The sequence below is a fragment of the Orcinus orca genome, chromosome 1 (genome assembly GCF_937001465.1).
Source record: "Orcinus orca chromosome 1, mOrcOrc1.1, whole genome shotgun sequence".
NCBI lineage: Eukaryota > Metazoa > Chordata > Mammalia > Artiodactyla > Delphinidae > Orcinus > Orcinus orca.
The window spans coordinates 137,216,104-137,242,344 of NC_064559.1; the positions used below are offsets into that span (position 1 = coordinate 137,216,104).

Consider the following 26,241-nt stretch of genomic DNA (forward strand, 5'->3'; position numbering starts at 1 on the left):
AGTTAAATAACTTGCCCAAGGTCCCATAGTTAGTTAGTTAGCCACCTGGGAAAACCTAGGAAATCACATATGTCAGAGCCCATGCACTTAGCCGCTGTGCCATAGTGTTCTGGGCTTTAATGTTTTAAGATTGTTTTAGGGTTGTTTTTTTTTTTTTTTTTTTTTTTTTTTTTTGCGGTACGTGGGCCTCTCACTGTTGTGGCCTCTCCCGTTGTGGAGCACAGGCTCTGGACGCGCAGGCTCAGCAGCCATGGCTCACGGGCCCAGCCGCTCCGCGACATGTGGGATCCTCCAGAACCGGGGCATGAACCCGTGTCCCCTGCATCGGCAGGCGGACTCTCAACCACTGCGCCACCAGGGAAGCCCCGTTTTAGGGTTTTAATATTGATTACAACTCTGTGAAGGTGATTGTAGATACAAAAACTTAGATATAATATCATAATTTATTAATATAACATTATAAAAGAGTGTTTTTTTCCCAAGCAATTCATCATGTTCCCTCTAACTCCACCCTCTCATCTTTGGATTGTTTATTTTTGCATCAAAGGAAGCAGCATTAAGTTACGTAACTTTACATACACCATTCTTTATGACTTCTAACAGTGACAGCATTTCATATACATTTCCCAGGAATTATTTAATCCAAAGAACAATTTTCGGCATCTATTTATCTAATGACGTGTTGGTGGTGAGTTTTGCCTTAACTAGTTTTCACTCAGTCAGCTATCTACCCAGACTTGTGCCGTGGTGTTCAATCTCAGAAGGGGCACAAGTATAGGTCAAGCTAACAAAAAGCTTCTATTTTTCAAGGATGATTCTAAACCACGTAAAAGGAACTTTCAATATCTGCAGTGACTGACCCTTCTTATATCTTATATCTTCATTTTTTTTCTAATGTGAGGGTTTTCAAACTTTTGATAACAAGAAAAGGAAGTGGTATGACACATTTTCTAAGGTCAATACTAAGTAATAAATAATTGATATTATTCTCTTACGCCTTGTAATTAATTACTTGAGAAAACCAGAGTCAAATATCATGCTTATATAAGGTAAACTTTTTAATGTCTTCCTTACTCTTTGATTCAATTTATATTGATAACATCTTTATTGGGGTGGGAGAGGGGGAATTGCTGGTCTGAATAACATGTAGATTTTAGTTCCAGCCCTGACACTGACCTGCTGTGACCTTGGACATTTAACCACCATGGTATCCAGTTTCTCGTGTTTAAAATGGGAGTCAGGCTATATCATATGTAAGGTGCCTTGCAGCTCTGTGACTCTTTAATCCTCTCTTAGTAATAATGCTTCCCAACGTTGCTCTAGTCTAAGCTAAAGCAAAGACAGCCTGTTTTACCTTTAGCACATTGTCTTAAAACCTTAAATTTTTGTTTTTCCTGGGATCACCAGAAACTCTAATGTGGTTCTTTAAGGCAGTGATGCAGGGAACATGAAATGGTGAGCGTGAGGCTTTTGCTTGCTCGTGTTATACCTTTTTTGTACTATTCTAATAAAAATATTTTAATGTCAGCAGGGATTAGTTTGGTAGGAAACAGTTGGCTATTTTTTGTTTCTTTTAATCAAATCTTCAAAATATACATACTTTGGACTGAAGATAGTATAGAGACTTATGAATTAATATTTATGAGATGGCCTTGCCTTTAGACTTTCACTTTATTTATCACTTGTTTCTATCTATTGTTAGAAAAAATTGTAGTTGTTTGACTTTCCTCGTTATGGAAGGAGACACCTGTTTAATGAAAAATTACGTACACAGTATAAGTAATCATATTAAAAATAAATTATACAAGTTAGTGCCTATCTAAATCATTTGTTTACTATCATGCAAAGAATGCCAGAGTCATGAGAACGTCTTTCTTATTTTATATCTCCTACTTTTGGTTTTCTGTTATATAAAATGTTGGTGTCACTGATACTGTTTCCAAATGGATCTAAGTTATAACATAAAAGAATGTTTTCAAGAGAAAAGAATGTCCTGATCCAGAAGGATTTTAACATTCTGGAATAGGGAAGCTTTTACCCTGCAAGTATTTAAAGACTAGAGGAAACTACCAATCTGAAGCTGTTAAGAAATATATTTTTTTAAAAAGAGAAAATAAATACAATTATGTCCTTTCCATTTTTTTTTAGCTAGAAGTTGCTGTCATTTGTAGAAGTTTACTTTTAATCATTATTCAATTCTCTAAAAGTTACTTGAAAACTCAGTTTTTATAAAGGAGAATTGACATTCAAGGAAACTTGCCATTGAAGTTTTTCAAAATGAAAATTTTTTCTGAAGATCAATAAAATTATTCCACAATTTATATTTTTAAATATCAGGTTGTCAGTCAACTTTTCTGAAAACAAAGTCCTAGTGTATGCTGATTTTTCCTCAAGCTTGTAAATTTAGTGTCTTGTTTAGATTTTGCCACTAGAGGGCCTCAGTGAGAACTTCATCCCTATCTCTTGGAGGTAATATTCATTTTAAGAATTTGACTCCCTTAGATACTGATTATGATGGAGTATGATGGATTATAATTTTGTTTATTTAGGGGAACTTCAGTGAAGTTCTGCAAAATACTTTATTACTTTTCTCTAGATTTGATTGCAGTAGTTGTACTGTGTACTGTTTAAGTCCAGATACTCTAGCACTCTACGAGACTGAATTTAGTACATATGGAAAACTGTGCTTTACTTCTTGGAAAGTGGATAAACCCATATTATACATAAAATTTTATGTATAAGAAATGCGAGCAATTTTATATATTCTGAGACCTATTTAAGTCAAATTTAAAACTCACATAGAAATTTAATATGACAAATAATGAATTCAATATTTTTTAATGAAAACAAGGGTATCAGACTACCGGCCTTCCCTGTTCTGTAGTTTCCTCTCTTGAGAGCATCACCAGCCCTCTCTAGTAGCAGGCTTTTACCCACTTCTCTTTCCTCGGACCTTCTTCTCCAGCCCTGATTTCACATTGCTAGCCTGAATGTCAGAAAATGGCTGCAGAGTTATTGAAACTGAGTCCTCAGAAGTTTAGTTAAAGGATTAAAGCAATCTAGGAATTCTAGGTATCATCCAGGAGAGGAGAGAGGATGTGAAGGGAAGGATTAATGGTTATAAAATTGATTAACATTTAATGAGTACTTTCTATGTGCTAGGCACTGTGCTTAACACTTATACATTTATTGTCTCATTTAATCCTTACAATGACTCTGTAAGAATGTTACTACTGTTGTTATTATTCGTGTTTTATTGGTGAGACAACTGAGGCTGAGAGAGATTAAGCAACAAGGACTTAAATCCAGGTGATTCTTAATTACAAAATCAGGCCCCTTATAGTTATGAAAGGAGAAAGGAATTTTCAGAGACAGAGGACCCTGGCTATTTTTGGAAACAGTTCTTCATCTAGAGTTCCCTACTTTGTTAAGTCAAAGTTTACTGTCTTATCTCTGGGTAACACATACCCACACACACAATTTTTTTCCTTGATTTGATTTCCATTAATTTGTTTGTAGCCCTAACATTTAGGAGTAAATATATATATATATATATATAGACATATCTCTATATAATAAGTTTTCTATAATGATGATGGTTATAAATTCTTTCTGAATAGTCATTAAAACTTTGGCATATTATTATATATTGAGTGTTGTTTGCCAGAAAGTCATTACAACTTTGTGTGGCATAATATATTTAGTGCTTTTTGCTTACCATATGTTTCCTTTTTAAATCATATTTATTAAATTAATGTTTATACTTTGATTTCTCCCACCCACCCCCATGTTTTAGGGCCAAACAGGTAACCCAGGACCCCAAGGACCATCTGGCTCTCGAGGACCAGAGGTAAAATGTTGGTGGGAATATAATTAATTTAAATAAATATAGAAATTAAACTTGACTAGTAAAACATGCTTTTACATAATAGGTTTAAGAAAGATTCTCTTTAAAGTTGATATCTTTGAAAATAGTCTGGACTAAATTTTTTCTGTTATGTCAGGAGGTATGCAACAGTGATCTCTAGAAAATAGAAAAGGTATTAGCTGCATTATAGTCCTGGTTAGGTCACAGCTGATTTATTTGTTCTGCACAATGACTACTAATAACACATGCTTGGAGCTTGAAATCAAATTTCAGGACCTAAACGCCATTGAATTTTTAATGCAGAATGCTTCCAATTTTTTAATATGCATATATCATTTGGATCTCATATTCTAGAATAAATACAATTAAGTCTGTAGCACATATATCAGGTTTGCTTGTATATTTGAAGTTCTTACTTTGGCTTAATGCTTGATGTAGAGGGGCTTTTTCTTTTCTTAAGACTACATAGGACATAAGCTTCTGAGGTGAAACATTTGAGTTTTTTTAAAAAAATTATTTGAGTCAAAGATATACTACATAGAGGTAAAGCTTCTGAAGCTCACCCTAGTTCAAAAATATAAACCAAAACATATGCGTATATATAAATACACATTCACATCTGATCAGAGGCATAGATGCAGCATTAACAGTGAGAAAGTGAATTTGGCTTCACAATAAATAAATCAGAGCAATGAAGTCCCCATAGTGTCAAAGCAGTAGGCATAGTTTCTAGGAATAGTACCGTCCTGGTGCTTTCTCCCTCTCTTTGTAAACTGTAAGGTCTATTTCTTATTGCACAGCTGTCTTTCGGGGTTGGTTGATTTCTTTAGCAAATACCTATTCTTACTTACTGTCTAATTTAAAAACGTATTGGATGTTGATAGTTCAAAAATCTAAAAAACTACATTGTATCTACTTTTAATAATAGAGAGGTAATAGGAGGTAAAATACAGCAATGTATTGATGTCATCATTCTGGGAAGAAGGAAATTGTTTTGAGTAATAAAAATGATTAGTAACAAAGTAGTAATTAACAGATTAATATAAGTTTATCTTTTATGAGCCTACATTCATTTAATCATTTGTCATGAAAACCTTCCTGGAATGAATCATATTTACCTGTGTTCTCATACTGAGGATACAGAACCTAATTTATCTTTTATTATCTTTAAAGGTTAATTTTATGAACATGGATTATTCTGCTGTAATTTTAGTTACAGATGGTATGTGTCCTAGGAAGGACTGTGTCACCTCCTTGTTATCAGTATGGCTTTGGATCGTTTTCTTCTTTTATATAAAGCCAGGTTAAAGGATGCATGGGCCATGTTTTTACTTATTACTTAATTTTCCAAAATTTTTTTTTCCTCTGTTGCCTTTGAGATTTTATGATTTGCAATCATGATTCAAAGCATTGCCTCATTGTCTTTGACTCCTGCAAGGTAGTAAGCCCTAACCTATGCCCATTCTTCCTCCTTACCTATTTTAAATTTTTTGATGGGGCTAAAGATGTAACCTGTATTCTCTCAATAATTGGTGCCAGGCTGTTTGGGAAATGGGGCCTAATCCAAAGATCATAACTTCTTCTTCATCATAAGAATATAGGATGTAGGATATCATATATGAGGCAACAGCTCTATTTAAATACTTCTTGACATTAGGCTTTTAATAGAATTGTATGTCTAAGAATTTAAAATAGCATGTTTAACAGTATATCAAGCCTGAAAAGTTTCTACTTGCACAGTAGATGAATTTTCTTAGGTAAAGGATCTTATATGTTGTGCTGTATTTTGACTTTATCCTGTAGACAGTGATCAAAGATTTTTAATCAAAGGAATGAACTTATCAGACATGCATTTCAACATAATTGTGGTAGAAGGAGTAAAGATAAGAGAGAACGAGAGAGGGAGAGATGACAGAACTAAGGCTGCTTGGGAGTATAATACAAGGCCAGGGGATTAATGATGAGGGCCTGTAATAATAGGGAGGAAAGGGTGGCTTCAAGAAATAATTAGGAAATTATAATTCACAGCAGTTGAATCACTCAGTTCAGTTCATTCAGCTTGTGTGAGAGAGGAATAAAAGACAAGTTTAATAATTTTTGCTTGAACAGTTATGTAGAATGTAGATCACCATTCTAAAAATAGAGAATAAAAAAGAAGGAGGAGGATACTCAGGGTGGGTGGAGATAATGCTTTGGTTTTGATTTTGTTAGGGCTGAAGTGCCTATAGGACATACAGGAAATTAGTCTCATAAGTGTATAGAAAATTGTAGACCTGACACTCAAAAGAGTGAACTAGAGATACATGTTTGTATAGTCATCCACATAAAGGTATTAGATGATGCAATTGTAATAGATGAAATAATTTAGGCTTTATAAAACAAGGTTTGAAAATACTACACCTGGACCCTCAACTCCAGAAGGCTATATTCTCTGTTTACAGTGCAATTAAGTTTTAAATTGACAGTGTTAAGAGCAGTAAAATAAACTTTGATAACTTAAAAACATCATGAGAAGAAAAAAAATCACAATGGAAATTACAAAATATTTAGAATTAAGTAACAAATCACTATAAAATCTAGTGTTGTACCTAAAGCAGCGCCTAGAGGGAAATTCACAGACGTCAGTGCATTTCTCTAAAAAGCAAGGAAGATCAAGAATAAATAAGTTATGCATAGCACAAGTATAGGGACTTGTTTTAAAAGGAAAAAGATGTTGAAAGAGGTCAAATAGGATAGAGTCTGTGTTCTCTGTAAGTAAGATACTAAATCCCAAGAGTGGGAGAAAGGTGTGCATGCAGAAGGAGGGCGCTTGAAGAGTTCTGTGAGGACTAAGCAGGGAAGGGAACCAGGGACTAGTAACAATTTCTGACTTGTGTTAAAAACTCAGCTGAGACTGAAAAACCTTTTCCCCAAAATACAGCCACAAAGTTCAGTACAGTTCACTAGAACCGAATTGCAAACTTGAGTCTCAACTTTCTACTGGGCAAAACAATGAAACATGGTCAGTTATATGCTTTTCTTCTCCCTTGGATAAAGACATATCACTTGTATAAAGGAAGGGCAACAATTCATGGTATTGTGTGATTTCCATATTTGAGTATAGATTGCTATCATAATGTCAAAGTACAATCCAGTAAAAGTAATCCTATTAGAGGCCAAAATGATGGTCCTAGGTATATACTTCTGTGATAGCTTTTGTTAATAATTGGGTGATGAAAGACTTAAGTTAATATCTGGAAAGTACAGTGCTTTTGAGATATCTTCTGAATGAGAATTGAGGAGTTAGCCTGAGTACCTTGAGCAAATTACTTGGAGTTTTTTTATTGTGAATATTGTGATATATATGTTTAATTTTATCTTTTCCTAAATGGCTTATCAATTGTCCCAGAACCATTTGTTAAGCAATTTGTCTTTGCTTCAGTGATTTTAAGATGCCACCCCTATCATAAAGTACATTTCCATGGTTATTGGGTCTATGTCTGGACTTTGTTTTCTGTTTCACTTGAATGGTTGTCTATTCCTGTGCAATTGTCACATTATTTTAATGATAGAAGCTTTATGGTATTTTTTACCTTTATTGAGAAATAACTGGGAATAATCGACGAATATAATTGCATATATAAAAGTGTAAAATGTGATGATTTGATGTACCTTGTGGAATTATTACCAAGATCAAGATAACACATCCATCACCTCACATAGTTAATTCTTTTAAATTAAAAAAAAAATCTTATTGGGGTATAGTTGATTTACAATGTTCCATTAGTTTCAGGTGTACAGCAAAGTGAATCAGTTAATATCTGAATACATATCTGTTTTACATATAGTAATGTGTATATGTCAATCCCAATCTCCCAGTTTATGCCTCCCCACTTTTCCCCCAGGTAACTATAAGATTGTTTTCTACACCTGTGACTCTATTTCTGTTTTGTAAATAAGTTCATTTGTACCATTTTTTTTAGATTCCACATATAAGCGATATCATACGATATTTGTCCTTCTCTGACTTATTGCCCTCAGTATGGCAGTCTCTAGGTCCATCCCTGTCACTGCAACTGGCATTATTTGGTTCTTTTTAATGACTGAGTAATATTCCATTGTATATTTGTACCACATCTTTATCCATTCATCCATATGTAGATGGACATTTAGGTTGCTTCCATGTCCTGGCTATTGTAAATAGTGCTGCAATGAACATTGGGGTGCATATATGTTTTCGAATTATGGTTTTCTCCAGGTATATGCCCAGAAGTGGGATTGCTGGATCATATGGTAGCTCTATTTTTAATTTTTTAAGGAACCTCCATACTGTTCTCCATAGTGGTTGTATCAATTTACATTCCAGCCAACAGTGTAGAAGGGTTCCCTTTTCTCTACATCCTCTCCAGCATTTGTTGTTTATAGATTTTTTGATGATGGCCATTCTGACTGGTGTGAGGTGATACCTCATTGTAGTTTTGATTTGCATTTCTCTAATAACTAGTTATATTGAGCATCTTTTCATATGCTTTTTGGCCATCTGTATGTCTTCTTTGGAGAAATGTCTATTTAGATCTTCCATCCATTTTTTGATTGGGCTGGGGTTTTTTTGTTGTTATTGAGCTGCATGAGCTGTTTGTGTATTTTGGAGATTAATCCCTTCTCAGTTGCTTCATTTGCAAATATTTTCTCCCATTCTGAGGGTTGTCTTTTTGTTTTGTTTATGGTTTCCTTTGCTGTGCAATAAATTTTTGTGGTGAGAATGCTTAAGATCTACTCTTAGCAACCTTCAAGTATATAATACATATTTTTTTTAACTATAGTAATGATGCTGTACATTAGATCCTCAGAACTTACTCTTCTTATAACTGAACACTTGTATCCTTTGACCTCCATCACCCCATTTCCTCACCCCACAGCCCCTGGCAACTACCATTCTATTATCTGTTTCTATAAAATTGACTTTTTTTAGATTCCATATATAAGTAATAACATACAATATTAGTCTTTCTCTGTCTGGCTTATTTCACTTAGCTTAATGCCCTCCAGATTCGTTCATGTTGTTGCAAATGACAAGATTTCATTCCTTTTTGTAGCTGAATAATATTTCACTGTGTTTGTGTGTATTTATCACATTTGTGAGATATATATATGATATATATAGATATGATATAATGATATTCACATTTTCTTTATACATTCCTCTGTCGAAGAACATTTGTTTCCATACCTTGGCTATTGTGAATAATGCTGAATGAACATGGGGGTGCATATATCTTAAAGAGTTAGTGTTTTCATTTTCTTTGGGTAAATACCAAGAATTGGAATTTCTGGATCATATGGTAGTTCTATTTCTAATTTTGGGGGAAACCTTCTTATTGTTTTCCTTAGTGGCTGTACCAATTTATATTACCACCAACAGTGCACACAACTGTTCCCTTTTCCACATTCTTGCCAACACTTGCTATTTCTTGTCTTTTTGATAATAGCTATTTTAACAGATATAAGGTGACATCTCATTGTAGTTTCGATTTGCATTTCCCTGATGATTAGTGATGCTGAGCATCTTTTCATGTACCTGTTGGCCATCTGTGTGTCTTCTTCGGAAATATGTCTATTCAGATCCTGCCCAATTTTTAACCAGAGTGTATTTTTTTGATGTTGAGTCGTACGAGTTCTTTATATATTTTGGATATTAACCCTTTATTAGATATATGGTTTGCAAATATTTTATTAGGTTTGACTTACATCTATGAATTAAGTTAGGGAGCAGTGACATTTTTATGATATTGAGTCATCCTCTTAAAGAACAATGGATGTCTTTCATTTGTTCAAATCTGCTTTTGTATTTTTCAGGAATGTTTTAAAGTTTTCCTCATATAGGTTTTTATACATGTCTCATTAAATTTGTTCCTATTTTTTTGTTGCTATTATAAATGGGATTTTTCTCTACCATTGTATTCTCTAACAGGTTTTGTATGTATATGAAGATTATTGATTACTGAATGTTAATTTTACATCCTGCTGCTTTAGTGGTTTATTGTTTTTGAGTTATTTTTACCATTGATTTTCTAAAGTTTTCTAGATGTACTCTCATGTAATTTTCAAACTTTTTTTTATCAGTTCCCATACCTCTAATTCAGTTCTCTTGTCTAGTGGCATTGTAATACCTCTAGTACAATGCTGAAGAGTTGGAAGTAGTGTGCATCCTTGTCTTGTTCCTCATTTCAGTGGAAATGCTATAATGATTTCTCATGAAGTAAATGCTAAATTAAAATTAAAATATGCACATATTTTATCATGTTAAGAAATATCATCAATTCCTGAGTTCTTTAAATCAGGAATCATTTTTATAGTTTGTCAAATATATATAGAGAGTCAGATATTTGCTATATTTTCAACGTGTATAGAGATAATTATATATGTCTTTTTAGATATATTTATTGGTATATTATAGTAATGGATTTTCTATTAACTTTTGTATATAATAACTATTTCTATATAATTTCTGTACATTGACTATTTCTATATGACTTTTCTATTGCATTCTTGAAAATATTCTACTTTATCATGGCACATTATTTTCCTAATGTAATACTAATTATACTAATATTCATTAGTACTGCTGCATCAGTATTTCTAAGTGATATTGGTCTGTAATATTCTTTCTTTTTTTGGTACGTCGTCAGGTTTAGATATCAGTGTTATATTTATTTCATCAAAATAAATAGAAAGTCTTCTTAGTTTTTAGTGCTCTAGAATAATTTATGGCATACTGGGATTATCTTACCTGTGAGGCTTTGGTGGAATTTTCCTGTGAAACCATCTGGAATTGATGCTTTTTTGTGGAGTAGTTTCTTGGTACCTTTCTGTGTTGCTTCTGTGAAAATTAGCCTGCTTAGAATTAAACTTTTTATCTCTAAAGGGGTTAGCTTTGTTAAATTGTTATTTTCTTAGGAAATTAGCTGTTTCACCTAGGTTTTAAAATTTACTTCCATATAAATCTGCAAAATAGTCTCATGATTTTTAAACTTTGTTTTAAGAATTCTCTCTTGTGTGCTATTTAAAATTTGTTAAATTTTTTATATTTGTGTTTTCTCATTTTTTCTCTTGATTAGGCTCGATTCAGTTTGTCTAGTATGTTAATTTTTTTCTCAAAAAAACCCTGAAATTTTTATTTATTGTCTTCTCTTTTTCTTTTCTTTACATTTAGTTTCTCTTGGTATCTCCATTATTTTCTTGAGATTCTTTTGGTTTATGTTGTTCTTTTTCTTTTTGAGTTGGGAATTTAATTTATTTTTATTCTTTTATTTTTATTCCTAAAACTATTAAGGGCCATGCCTTTCCCTCTGATCATTGCTTTAAATGTATCCCATGTATTCTGGTATTGAGTATTTTTATTACCATTATTTTTTAGATATTTTGTAATTTCAGCTTGTATCTCCCTCTTAACCCAAGAGTTATTTAAGAAGGCTTTTTAAAATTTCCAAGTGGGAGAGCCTGTTGGTTTTGATTTTGTTAATAATTCCTTGTTTCATTACACTGTTATCATAAACTGTTCTGTTTTATGGAACTTAGCAGTCTGATTTTTTCTTTGTGACCTAATATATGATCCCTTTTTGTGACTGTTCAATATGAACTTGACAAAAAGGTATATTTTTATTATCAGATGTGAAGTTCAGTATATAGTGACTTGCTCTTCCTTATTGATTATGTTCTTTACTTTTTGGCTGTATCTTCACTTATTTTTGGTCTGATTGATCTGTTTTAATGGGATGGACTGTGGCTGTTGTCTACCCAGCTGCTTTGGGGCCACAAATGGTACTTATTTCTCCCTCCTTCACTATCCATTTTAAATTCCCCTCACCCTCAGCTGCCTCCTCAGTAGGTCTTGGTGACTTATCTGGTAGTATAACCTAAACCTTCAAGACTGTAAGGCAGTTCCAAGATGCGTTGATTGTATCACCTGTGTTTCATGTGTATTCCTTCCTGCCTTTTTTGTATAAAGCAGTCTTTCTTCCTTTTGTTTTTCAGAGTCAGTTAACCATGCCAGTTTGGTGACTCCTCTTTTTGTTTGCTCATATCTTGTCATAAAAAGTCTAAAGTGTCCTGGTAGCAGCTGTAACTTTTAGTTTGTTAGGACCTTTGATGTGCCTCCTGTCAAGAGAGAGCCCCTTTGGGTATCAGGATCTCCAACCCAGAAGAGTCCAAGGTTGTGGAGACAGAACGCACAAAATGTACTGTTATTGGAAGTGATAGCAGATAGGACCACACCTGCTTCTACTTCTTGGTTTGGGACTCATATATCCTTCCTATTAGGGACAAAGCATCATATGGAGGTCTCTGATTTAATAAATACACTGTATCCCAAAGGGTGGTACTCCATCCTTTCATATTGTTTCCTCTGAGCTGGTTCTTCAGTTATAACTTTAGAAGGCAGTTCCAGTGTTCTGTGAGACTGGCTACCTCTAGATGGTGCAAGGTGGATTAAGACCCGTGGATCATATCATGGGCTCACTCTTATACCTCCTTCAATGTAGGGATACTATGCTTTATGAGGTTCCATGCCTGTGGATCAGGCATTCTGTAATTCCCTAGATAGTGGTGCTAGTTAAACCTCTAAAGAGAGGAAAGGCACACTTTAAACTAAAATATGTATCTAACTCTGTAAAGATGAACTGCTGATACTGCCAGAATGAAAGGGGCCCACATGAATGTAAATTTTTTAAGTCTCTTTTTTAAAACATAAATTAAAAGGATGCATTTGCCAAATCAGTGACTACACACCATGTAAGGGAAGTCCTTAGTCATCTGCTTTGGTGATAATACTACATCCGACACAGCAGCTGCATTTGGGGCTGTGGTAGTCTACAGTTATCTCCAGAATAAAACTGATTTCTGTATGGGCCAGTCTGACAAATTAAACAGTGCTATGATAGAGACTGCCACCCGTACATATTTTAGATCTTAAATGGTGGCACTAATCTCTGATATGCTCTCCACACACAATGTGATTGGCCGTCATGTAATTGTGAGTGATTGGCTGATCCTTAGAACCAAAGGTCCACCTAACGATAGGAGTATCCCTGCCTTTTTGGCTCCTTTATAGAAAATCCAGTTCTAATTATTCATTTTCAGGAGGTCTTTTAGAGATACCTATTTTATGTTAATCACCAAAAACACAAAACAATGGTGAGTTAGATTAAGTCCTGACTTTAAGGAGCTTATATTCAAGAAATTAATACTAAATTCAGACTATGTCAAAGCCTCCACTGTCTGTCTTTTTCCCAGACATCAAGATTAATTAGGTTTGATAAAATTAAAAATAAAAAATCAGGTCATTCTTTAATAGTCTAGAATCAGTGTAGTTCTCAGAGAAAATTATAAAACAGCCAAAGAATTTCTTTCCTGAGGTCTCTGGTCTCTCCTTTCTATATTCTCTCCCTGTTGGGTATGAGTTCTTGTCTATTTCAAACAACCAGTGTCTCTTTTTCTTTCCATAATTTACCCTTCTTATCAAAGCCTGTTTTTAGAGAAAGACCTGATAAATATATTTCACTCCCATCAGTAACTGGTTAACAGCTAACTGCAATATAATTCCCTCTCAAGGATATTTACATTTCAACACTAAACAGAAACCTGAAAGTAATGCAGTGAGTCTTGAGTATCATTTAGTGAGCAGGGAAAAATTTGTGGTTGATTAGAAACTTTGATACCCCTCAAATTAATCATATCATACAAGTGGTCACCTACACTACCAATAAGACAGGACAAGACTGGCCAATATTTCTTGCTAGCGCTTTCTAGTTTGGAAATTCAAATCTTCATAAAGTTAGTAAAAGCAAAGCACTCTGAAGTTTTTGTTGTAAAGGCTAAGTTGTTTGCCATTGGCATTGAAGAGAATTGTTCATCATTAAAGACCATCTGAACAAATGTCACTTCAAAGTTATTTTCTTGCTTATTCTAGGTGAATTATTAAATTGCTGTAACAAAGAAGTAAATATACCTGTGCATTTAGCTCTTCACAGAACTGTAAATATTAGAGGTGTCTCAAGGTAAAACATTATGTACTTTAAAACATAAGATTAAAAATTTTTCCATAATCATTCTTTGTTTTTAAGGAAAACATATGGAGAATGCTGTACAGGACTCTTTTCTATTCCTTTAAGCATGGTAATATCAATTTTAGCACTAATCACATGCTTCCTCCCAGTTCTGGCAGTAAACCACCTTCAAATGTGGTAGCAGGATAGTTACAATGTTTGTTGATTCAGCCGTTAACCTCCCTGGGCTACAGAGATTGCCAAATAGTTGAATTTTGGATGATGTTCTTGGTAAATGGGACCAGTTGTTTACTGTAAAAATGAGCTGAGACCACTAATCACAGAGATACCAGAAGTGGCCAAGCAGTGGGTCCTCTTTTTCCACTGTGGTGGTCTTCATTAGAGACAAAGACCAAAGTTTATTTGGAGAGTCTGCTCGTTAGTGAAGGCGTGCTTCTAAATGTCCATTTTAGCACTTAAGTGAACTTAACTGGAACGAGGCTGCCTGTGGCCAGCTACATTAGTTGAGTAGATCTTAGTGCTAATGGATTCCCTTCACTTAAACCAGTTACATCTTTGGTATCTTTTATCAACTGAGTTTGGTTGAGTAATTTGGTGTTTTTAGTTGTTACTCAAAAAGTAGTGCTGAAAGAAAACATGTGATTAAATCAGTCAATAAAAAATTGTTTATTGAGTTCCTACAGTGTGCAAGGCTGTGCCTAGTGAACACTGTGGGATATATACAAAAAGAATGTGTTATCCATAATTGGGGGAAATTTACAGCCTGCTTGAGAAAGACAAGATATATGCATGTACTTGTTAATAATGGTAACAGCATCATGTGAGAATTAAATAAATAGTTATTATAGTTCAGTGTTAGTACAGAGAGTTAACATAAGATAGAAGGATTAGGGAAAGGGTCTTGGAAAAGATGGATCTTGAATTAGATTGTTGATGAATAAAGGGCAGGAAAAGGGGAGAGCAATCCAAGCAGGGTAAATCACATGAGCAGAGCTAGACATCTAGGTAATATGCTTGGTGGATTTACAGACAGTGAATAAAACTGGCTAGCTGATGCAGATTTCTTGTGTTGGTTTAGAGTGACAGATAAGGTTATAAAAGTAGATTGGTGCCAAATTGCATAAGGCCTTTGATTCTAAGCTATACCAGAGGCACAGTATTCAGTAGCTAGGTAGTCAGGCCTAATACCATAGTCGTATTATGGAAAAAAATATGGAATCTTCCCCTTCATCTCCCAAGTAAACCAGCCAAAGTTTTATTGATTTGCCTGGTTTCTGTCCATAACAGTCACAAATTTCTATCCTTTCATACTCAGTATAAGTGGCAGTCTCTATAACTGTTATCTGAAAGGGGATGGAATCTTCTGCCAACCTAGGATGAATCTTAGTACTATTAGTTACTGTTAATAATAGTACTTAGTACTTTTGTTACAATAAGGTAGACCTGAGGCTGCTCACCAGATTTAGGAGGAAATCTTTCCATCCAGAGGAGAGTTAGCAACAACTAGGGCAACTGTCTTTGAAGATGCTTCCCGTTCCCAGTACTTGGTCTACAGCCATCTTTCGCAGTTCCTCCTTTTAGCAGGCAATAAAGTGCGGGACGATTTATTGCCTGGTTGACTGCACAATTTGGTCAAATTCACTGCCAATTCCCATTAACTCTCCTCATATCCTGTTATCATCTGGTGAAGCCCTCATACTTCCTCTTACAGAAAGCTATGTCTCCATCAGTATCCCGTCCTCATGACCTGAACCGTCAGGGACTGTGAAGGATCTGAGATTTTATCCTGTTTGCAAGCCAGCAAGTTAGCCTGACAGTTTCAAAGATTCTGGTAGAAGACACAAGACTCCTGGGATAGAGACAAATGATAGTTTATTACTCTCAGCAATAGTAGTTTCTGGAGTATCAACATTTCTGCACTGACTCACTGAGCTTCAGTTTCCAGAGGGTGATATGAAGAGACCTGGATGACCTTTGCATATACAGTGGGTTGCATTTCATAAGAAGAACTTGGAGCTTAAGGAAGCTGAATCTTTTATAATGGACAGCTATAAAAAAATAATGGGTTCCAGAAAAAGACATTATTATATGGACAGTAAGTGTTCCTGACTTTTGCTATAGGGGGAGACACTATCTCTATGTTTACTATACAAAATTCCCTGAAAAGAGACTGGTATGAGAAATGGTAAGTACCTCATTTACATAATGTGCAGAAATTCAAGAGACTATGGAGAATTGTCTCCAGCAACATGTTAAGGTAAATGTTGGAGGTATAAAGATGAGTAAGATACATTCATTTTCCTCCATGAGCTCACATTATATTGGAATAAACATGTCCATAATTATAATATAGTGCAATAAGTACTAAACAGCCATGTTAACAGAGTTCTGTAGGAATATAAAGGAACAGCTACTGATTTTGACTAAGAGGAACTATGAAAGGCTTCACAGATCATGATACATTTGAGTTAGTAACAAATTGTATGATGAAGGAACCTCAGGGGTGGAGGGAGTTAAGAAAGACTTCTGAGAAGCATGGTTGCTTGATCAAAGATGAAGACGTAGTAGGGACTTACCAAATGCAAGCAGAGGGCAAGGGCATTCCAGAACAGATATATGAGGAAGCTGGGTGTATTTAGAGAACTGCAGACAGTTCAGTGTTTTAGTCAAGTCTGTTTCCATTAAAAATGACAGAAACCTAATTCAAACAGTTTTCAGCCAAAAAATCAGGACTGGCTAATGTAGTCAGGAAGTCCAGCACTGCATGTGCCTAGAGGTTTGGCTAGATACAGGAGCTGGATGAATATAATCAAATTACTCTCATTTTCTAGCCTTATCTCTGTTGGCTTCATTTACAAACATCGTGGAACAGGTGGCTCTTGGCAACTCTAGGCTTATATTGCTCTAAGAGTTAGCAATCTTAGCAAAAAGAAAGCACTCTTCTTTCTCTGTAGCTCCGGCAGAAATTCTAAGGTAGGCTCCAGCCAATCTGACTGGGATTACATGGTCATCTTTAAGTCAATCACAACAGCCATGAAACAGGAATACTGTAATTGGCAGGATTTGGATCACCTAGGGGTATAGGTGATCCTATACCCCTAAAAAACTGGGATGGGGACCAGAAGCACATGCACTGCAAACTGGGGAAGAGAGTAGTTCCCCAAACAGATGGTGAGCAGATAAAAAGAAATGCTGTCTACATTTCACATTTTTGGTGCCCAATATCTGTATATACCCTTCTTCACACTTACACAGGTTTTAAAATGCCTTTGGTAACATAGTGCATGTGGCTACCCACACAGCTGAAAATATACTCTCCCTTCTCCAGAGAAAGATAACCCAGTGTATTGGTCAGTTATTTGTTACAGCTCCAAGGCCAGGTTCTTTGGGTAAGGAGCATTCTCAGTGAGACCCAGATACAGGTCTACATCTCAACTAATCAGTATATGATTTTAGAAAGAAAACAAAATAGCCACACTATTCATTCCATTTGGAAAACGAGAGAATGAGAAACAACATAGAGTGGCCCAGGCCCATAGTTGTGTATTTAAACCAAACGTGGGCGATTGATACATGATAGTTCCTCATAACAATATAAATCAGCTTTTTAAATCACCCAACTTCCCACTCCGTGCCACAAACTTACGCACACTGAAATGAGAATCTGAGGTAAAGAGTCTCTGGAATATATCATACATTCTATGAAACAAGGGAATATCTTCATTCTGTAGTATATGTTCAGTACCAAGAACAATGCCTGACACATGGCAACTTGAAGGAGTGACTATATATTCTTAAAGATGCTCATAAGAATTCTAAATGAGTCATGTATATAGACAATGAGTACCTAAAATGATATTTATCTAAAGGTAAGTATCAAATCACAGTCATGTTATTATCTCCAAAACATTTTGAAATATGAGTTTCACTGATTTTTATCTGGGGACAGGTTTTCTAAGGTTCTTTACGTGGTTGCAAGCTATTGTCTACCAAAAAGCAAGTGGTTATCTAGAACATCCAATACCAACTACCTTTTTGCTTTACAGTTTTATTGAAGTATAATTTATATATAACAAAACTGCCTATATTTAAATTGTACAATTTGATAATTTTAGACATATGTTTAACTTGTGAAACAATCACTGAAATCAAAATAGTGAATTCATCCATCAAACCCCAAAATTTCTTTGTTTACCTTTGTAACCTTTCCTTTCTGTCCTTCATGTTCCTCCCTTCCTCAGTCTACTACTGATGTGCTTTTTGTCACTATAGGTTATCCAAACTTAAGTATCAAATAATGGTCAAAATAAATTATTTTAAAATTATAAGTTTAGTAATAGTTTTCTGTAGATTTCAGTAGAATGAAAGTAGCCTTTGCAATTGACTTTGTAGGTTTTTTTGAGTGACTTCAAATATACTGTGAATACTATTTAAGCAAAGTTTTATTTAGAAGAGAGAGTGTATGCTATGTCATAAAGGATTTTATTGTCTTTTTGGATTTTCTCTGAGCTTTTAGAATGTTACATATAAATGGAATTTAGAGTTCAGCTGTGCTATAGTTATTGCTTAAATATATAGAATTACAAAAGGGGAAATATATAAATAGCAATAATCATTTGCAAAGATTTTTAACAGTATCATAATGAAAAAAAATCTGGTTTTGATGGCTTTTTAGACCTAAAACAGCAAAAGAGAATGAAAGTGAGCCAGATACTTAGATGAATTCTTTATTCTGCATTTATTTTTCCAGAAGCTCATATTTTCTATTTGTGAAGACAGAACAGTTCCTTAATTTGCAGTTGCACACTGCCCTGGGCTCAAGTTTAGTTTCTATAGTTTACTGGGAAAGTGAATTTATTATTTTTGTCCTTTCAAATATTTTTTTGGCATTAACTTTTGGATAGATTATTCTCACTCAGAAAAGGTCATTTAAATCTTCTTTTATTACTTTCCTACTTGGACTCAGTATATTCCCGACATGGCATGTACTTCCACAAATACTAAAGAACAAAATCTTATGATTGTTTTTTGGATCCATGTCTCAAAACTAAATTCTCTCCTTACAGAACCTCTCTCCCTCTGGATGCATTCATTCTTGTTTGCATATGAAAAATTTGAATCCTATCTATAGAAGCTATACTAGTTGGTTATTTTTTGTTGGGGTGGAGTTGTTTGCTTTTTCAGACAAAGGGTAACTTTTGAAATTGCGTAATTGAAAATATAATTATTCAAATAGAATTTGTTTTTAATTTGTTCATCAATTCAGGCCATCAAATTTTTGTTGAATGTACTTTGAATGTACTGTATGCCCAGCACCAGACAAGGCTTTGCATAACTTTGCCCTTCAGGAATTCATAATTTTTATGTTGCCCTATCTTAAATGGTTTCTTAATTTTATCTTTTCTCAATATGACTATTTTCAAAGGAATATATTCATCTCTACTTTGTTCAGACTTATAAACTACTCAGAAGATAAATTTAAGTCAAATCATATTGTGTTCTTGTGTATTTAATGCGTAGTGTATATAAAAATCAATGAAAAAACTTGAAATTTTTCATGATAGTTAAATGACCTAAATGTCACTCTTATCTATAATAAGAGTATTTAAAGCTATATTATAAAATATCAGAAAAATTTAAATTTCCCCAAATATGTACTTTACTTTTAACCTATTATAATTGAACGTGTTATTACCTCCAAAATAATACAAATTCTGAACTTCACTGATTTCATCTGGGGCCAAGTTCAATGAATAAATTCTACTTTCTCTCTAATGGTCTTCAAATCATTACAAACTGTTACCTACCAAAAAACAAATGATTATCTAAAACACCCAATACCAATTAACTTATTTTTGTATAGTTTTGTACAGGTATAATTGAGGTATATTATAATATAATAAGCTGTATATTTTAAATTGTATAATTTCATAATTTTTCATGTACGTATAACCTGTGAAACCATCACCAAGATCAAGATATAAAAGGTATTTGTCAAACTCAACACTTGTTCATTTTTTGTAATCCCTCATTTTGTTTTTCTGCCCCCACCCTTCCCAGATTACCACCGATCTGCTTTTTGTCACTTTAGGTTAATTTGCATTTTTCTAAAGTTTTATGTAAATGAACTTATATAGTATATACTCTTTTTTGGTCTGGCTTCTTTTACTTAGCATAATGCATTTGAGATTCATCCAGGTTGCCACATCCAGGTTGTTTCATCTTACCAATATACCATAATTAGTTTATTCATTGGATTTATTTATTTGTGGATTATTTATCAGTTTACCATTTTTAACTATCTTTTTAACTGAAAGGACTATATATTTCAAAATAAAACAGACTTACCACTCTTATTAAAGAATTACTAATGTGCTTAATATATACCATAGAGCATCACATATTTATTCTGTTAGGAGCCTCTAGCTTCCAGACTTCTGACAGCTGCCAGAATAAGAATGACAATATTTTAGTTTTATGATTTCTTAGGAAACTAATGGAATCTGCTAGTGCTTTGGTTCCCAGGTTTTGCTTTAAAAATGCATGTGAACTAGACTCAGCCGTTAGTGATTAGAGAATAATAAAATGTTTTTACTGGAAAGGATACTGAATCACTCTTCTCAGTGCAGTAAACAAATGTTAGCAGTCCAAAAACAGAAGACACATTTTTACTTATTATTTTTAAAGCTACTTGAGTTTCCTGCTTCTTAATAAAAATTGGTGATTAAACTATTTCTATTAAGAAGGCACCACATGCAAGATACAAAATCAATATACAAAAAATATCAGTTTTTTCTATACACTAATAATGAACTATCAGAGAACTTAAGAAAACAACCCCATTTATAATTGCACCAAAACAAACAAACAAACAAACAAAAAACCCTAGGAATAAATTTAACCAAGGGGGTGAAAAACCTGTATGTTGAGAACTTACAGTTCTACTGTAAGACAGTACAGACATTGATGAAAGAAATTGAAGGAGACACAAATTAATGGAAAGATATTCCATGTTCGTGGATTGGAAGAATTAATATTGTTAAAATGTCCATACTACCCAAAGCAACCTACAGATTCAGTGCAATCCCTACCACAACTCCAATGGCATTTTTCACAAAAATGGAACAAACGATCCTAAAATTCATGTGGAACCACAAATGACCCCAAATAGCTGAAGCAACCTTGAGAAGGAAGAACAAAGCTGGAGGCATCACACTTCCTAGTTTCAAACTATATTACAAAGCTATAGTAATCAAAACAGTATGATATTTCCATAAAAACAGACACATAGATTACTGGAACAGAAGAGAAAGGAAAAAATGACCAGAAATAAATCCATCCACATGTGGTCAGTTGATCTATGACAGAGGAGCCAAGAATATACAGTGATGGAAAGGTCAGTCTCTTCAATAATGGTTTGGGAATATTGGACAGCCACATGCAGAAATATGAAACTTGACCCCCTATATTACACTATACACAAAAAATAAAATGGATTAAAAACTTGAACGTAATACCTGAAACCATAAAACTCATAGAAGACAACATAGGCAGAAAGCTGCTTGACATCTGTCTTGTTGATGATTTTTTTGGATTTGACACAAAAACACAGGCAACAAAAGCTAAAATAAACAAGTAGGACTACATCAAACTAAAAAGGTCCTGCACAGCAAAAGAAACCATCAATGAAGTGAAAAATCAGACTATCAAATGGGAGAAAATATTTGCAAATTAAATATCTGATAAGGGGTTAATATACAGAATATATAAAGAACTCATATAACTCAATAGCAAAAAAAAAAAATCTGATTAAGTATTATTCAGCCTTAAATTATTTGTAATAACCTGGATACACCATGAAGGCATTATGCTAAGTGAAATAAGTCATACAGAGAAAGACAAATGCTACATGATCTCACTTTTATGTAGAATCTAAACTAAAACAAACACAAAAAATCCTCATAGATACAGAGAACAGATTGGTGGTTGCAGGAGGCAGGGGTCAGGTGGGGAAGGTGGGTGAAGTGGATAAAAGGGGTCAAAGGTGCAGACTTCCAGTTACAAATAATTCATGGGGAGGTAATGCACAGTATGGTAACATAGTTAATAACACTGTATTGTACATTTGAAAGTTTCTAAGAGAGCAGATCTTAAAAGTTATCATCACACACACACAAAATTACAACTAAGCATGGTGATGGATGTTAACTAGATTTATTGTGGTGATCATTTATTTCTCTCTATATTTATATACAGGTGTTTTACACCTGAAACTAATATGCTTTATGTCAATTATATCTCAATTTTTAAAACAAGCACTGCAAGTCAGACTGCTCATCCTTTTCCTCACTAAGGTGTTATATTTTCAATTGTGATGTGACAACTTAGATAGTGAAGCACATTGTGGGAGAAACCATTTTGACTTTTCAGTGTTTACTAAAGTATTTTAGATGAAAAAAATAAAGCATTTTATCAGATTTTTGTTTTTAATTATTTTTCTGTATAGTTTCATGCCAATGTAGTTTTCTAATGAAAGTTATAGATTCTGAATGGTGTATTTTTAAATCTTTCAATCTCTGAGCTCTCTGAAATTTTGCTACTTGGCAAGGATGGCCACGTCCTGTCATTTGATTTACATTTTCAACAATGAATTAGTTAAAAAAAAACTTTATTTTGTAGACATAGGTTATCATTAAAATTCAGCTGACCCAGTTAACTCTGATTTTTATATTTTAAATTTATTATTTAAAAGGTAAGATCTTTACTTGGTGGTAAACCAGGTACGGAATTTTTTTTTTTTTAAAGGGCTTCAAATGCTTGGCTTATATATTTATTTATTTATTTATTAATTTATGGCTGTGTTGGGTCTTCATTTCTGTGCGAGGGCTTTCTCTAGTTGTGGCAAGCGGGGACCACTCTTCATCGTGGTGCGAGGGCCTCTCACTCTCGTGGCCTCTCTTGTTGCGGAGCACAGGCTCCAGACGCGCAGGCTCAGTAGTTGTGGCTCACGGGCCTAGTTGCTCCGCGTCATGTGGGATCTTCCCAGACCAGGGCTCGAACCCATGTCCCCTGCATTAGCAGGCAGATTCTCAACCACTGTGCCACCAGGGAAGCCCTGGAATTTTTTAAATAATAAAAATATTCCCATTAGCTCTCTGTTATATGCATGGCAGTGCACATACATCAATCCCAGTCTCCCAGTTCATCCCACCCCACACCGTGTCCACACGTCCGTTCTCTACATCTGGGTCTCTATTCCTGCCCTGCAAATAGGTTCATCTGTACCATTTTTCTAAATCCCACATATCTGTGTTAATATACGATATTTGTTTTTCTGACTTACTTCACATTTTATGACAGACTCTAGGTCCACTGCCATGTGTAAAACGGATAGCTAGTGGGAACCTGCTGTATAATGCAGGGAGCTCAGCTTGGTGCTCTGTGGTGACCTCGAGGGGTGGGATTGTGGGTGGGGGTTGGGAGGGAGGTCCAAGAGGGAGGGGATATATGTATACATGTAGCTGATGCACTTCGTTGTGAAGCAGAAACTAACACAACATTGTAAAGCAACTATACCCCAATTTAAAAAAAAACAGTTTATTTAAAAAAATATATTCTCTGGCCAAGTTTCAAAGGTATCCTATTTGAGATTTTTTTCTTCCTTTTAATAGCTATACTGATGTGCTTCTGAACTTTTAAATAAAGTTTTAATTTTAAAATATTCAACTTACATGGCTATAATATAAGAACAGATTTGCTGACATCTTTTGTCTCTTATTCCCTGGTCTTTGGTACTTTTTGTCTTTTAAATATTCCTTTACTGTAATTTTAATGATTAAGAAGGAGCAGATATTCATGCATATATACTCAATAGTTCATATTTATCCAGAAGCCACCTCATAACGTTTTTCTTACTGTTTATTGAAAATAAAGCGCAGACACTAAAAACTATATAAAACAAATGTATATCACAAACAGTTATAAGACAAACACTCTTATAACTACCACACAGGTCAGGAATAGAACTGCCAGTTATCCCCAGAAACTTTTATGGATCCCAACCCAGCCACAAGCCTATCTCTCCTGCAGTAAGTAGGCAGTTCCTCTTTTTCTTTTATGGTTTATCACTCGGGTGTACATCTTTTAAAACTGTAGTTTAGTCTTGTTTGTTTTACTCTTGTGTCTTTTAGTCTACAAGTTCTCCTTCTATTGCCTTTTCCCCACTTTATAATTTAATTGTTGAAGATCCCCAGCCATTTAACCTGTAGAGATTCCTACAGCCTGGATTTTGCTGATTATAGTCTCATGGTGTAGTTAAGCATGTTTCTCCCTCTGTATTTCCTGCAAATTGGTAGCCACATATAGAGACCTAGCCAAGGTCAGTTTTGCTTGTTTGTTTTTGGCAAGACTATGGGTGATATTGTGTTCTTTCATTAGGAAGCACAAAATGTCTATCATCATTCTGTGATGTTAGTTAACAGTTGTGGTTCCTCAACTCCCTACATACGTTAGATCATTTAGGGGATTGCAAAATGGAGATATTCTTGTTCTTTCACTTCTTTTTCATTTATTGGCTGGAATACATCCCCTAATCTACTATTTGGTTAGTTGTATTATTGTATGTATAGAAAAGGTGGAATAAATGCTTGATTCTTCACCTTTGTTTACCAGTTTTGGAAATAATGAGTTGGCTTTCTTTCATCTGCTAAATGCGAATAATTTTTTGTTGTATCATTTTGAACTTCTGAATTTAATCATATTTGACCTGTTGCAATCCATTGCAATTTTTTTCCTTACTGAAGTTCATATTGTCCCATTTCTGGCTGGTGAGATCCTCTTCAAGCTCCCAGAGTTCTTTTAACGTGACTCCAGGTTTGATACCTTTTACAGCTTGGTTTCTAGTAGGACAAGGTGTTCCAGGCTCAGCTGGAGAATGGACAGGAATTATGAATTTATCTATGAGCATGCTGTGAACCAGTGGTTGTAAACTGGTATTGAGGGGCCAAAAGTAGCCACCAGCCACGTTGTCCCTTTTTATTGTCAAAAGAAACAAATCATTATTCAAGAGCAAAAAAAATCAATTTTTTTAGCATTTACTATGTGCCAGGTGTTGTACTAGTTTCTGGGAATATGGTGGTTAATAAGAGATAAAGCTGCCCTCAGGGAATTTACAATCTGATGAGGAAAACAATACAAGCCAAAACACTATCAACTAAACTTGTAGGACCCTAGGATGGTGTGAGTCTTAGAAGGGTCCTAACTCAGGGTATTGGAGGTCAAAGAAAGATTTGCAAGTGATATATTATTTAATCTCCTATTTAAAACTTAAGTGTTCCAGGTAAAGAAAGATAAGGGAAAATTACTCAAGGCAGAGAAAGTATAGATGAACCTGATTTCCTTTAGTTAGAAAAGCCATCAGCATGTCTGTATTAAACATATTCTGTTCCAAAACTTCCAGAAATCTGATCCTGTGTCCAGTCTTTCTGTTACCACTGCCTTTTCTCTTGCCAGAAACGACCACAAGTAATATTTTTCTCCACAGAATCCAAGTTTTAAATTGGAGTCATTTCTGTCCTAATCCAGACTGGATAAGTTGGTATCACTTACTGTTGATTTTTTCTTTTTTTCCAAGATGAGTTTTCCAGAATCAACCTTGCTATTCCATCTTACTTGTTGGCATTTTAATTACCATAATATTTACCCCTCCAATGAACTGTCTTTTCTAGCTGACATTCATACTTAATTGCAGCCTTCTTTACTTTTAAAGATATGATTCTTGTACTTATCCTACTTTTTATTCCTTTGTCCATGTCAGAAGGAAACACTGAAACAGCTTATCTGTGACAAAATACAAGGAAAACTATAATTATTAGCTTATTATCAATATGGAAACTGATCATGATGAATTTCATTCTAATGTATTATTTCAGTAAGAATATCGATCTAACCATTTTGGAGCAACACTGTTGGCCTTTTCTCAGCACAGATTTTTCTGACACTTTGGTCCATTTCTATTTCTTGAGAAAACTGTTTTAGACTGTTAAAGTATAATTTCTGAAAAGGTAAAATTATGATTTTCAGGCAAATATGAAGTAAACATGGGTCAAAGATTTTATTCAATTTGTTAATTAATGATGGAACCAGTAAGATGTTAATACAAATTCAAAGAACATTGAGCTATTTATAGACAATTGAATATGGGAATGTTAGAATAAGATAGTTGAGTTCGATACAAAACTGATTAGTATCCTGTATGTTAAGATATATAACCTTTGGGGTTATTGTTTTTTTCACCAAACAGAAGAATTAGCATATAGTTAGTTAGTAAAC

At 34.3% G+C, this 26,241-nt stretch overlaps 1 protein-coding gene across 1 annotated transcript in view; it reads left to right on the top strand.

Moving 5' to 3' along the window:
• COL24A1 (collagen type XXIV alpha 1 chain) overlaps nt 1-26,241 on the top strand; it is a 392,516-nt gene that overhangs the window by 129,054 nt on the left and 237,221 nt on the right. Inside the window, exon 19 of the mRNA XM_004262981.3 lies at nt 3,797-3,850. Within this exon, the coding sequence (XP_004263029.1) occupies nt 3,797-3,850 (54 nt within the window). The remainder of the gene's footprint in view (nt 1-3,796; nt 3,851-26,241) is intronic.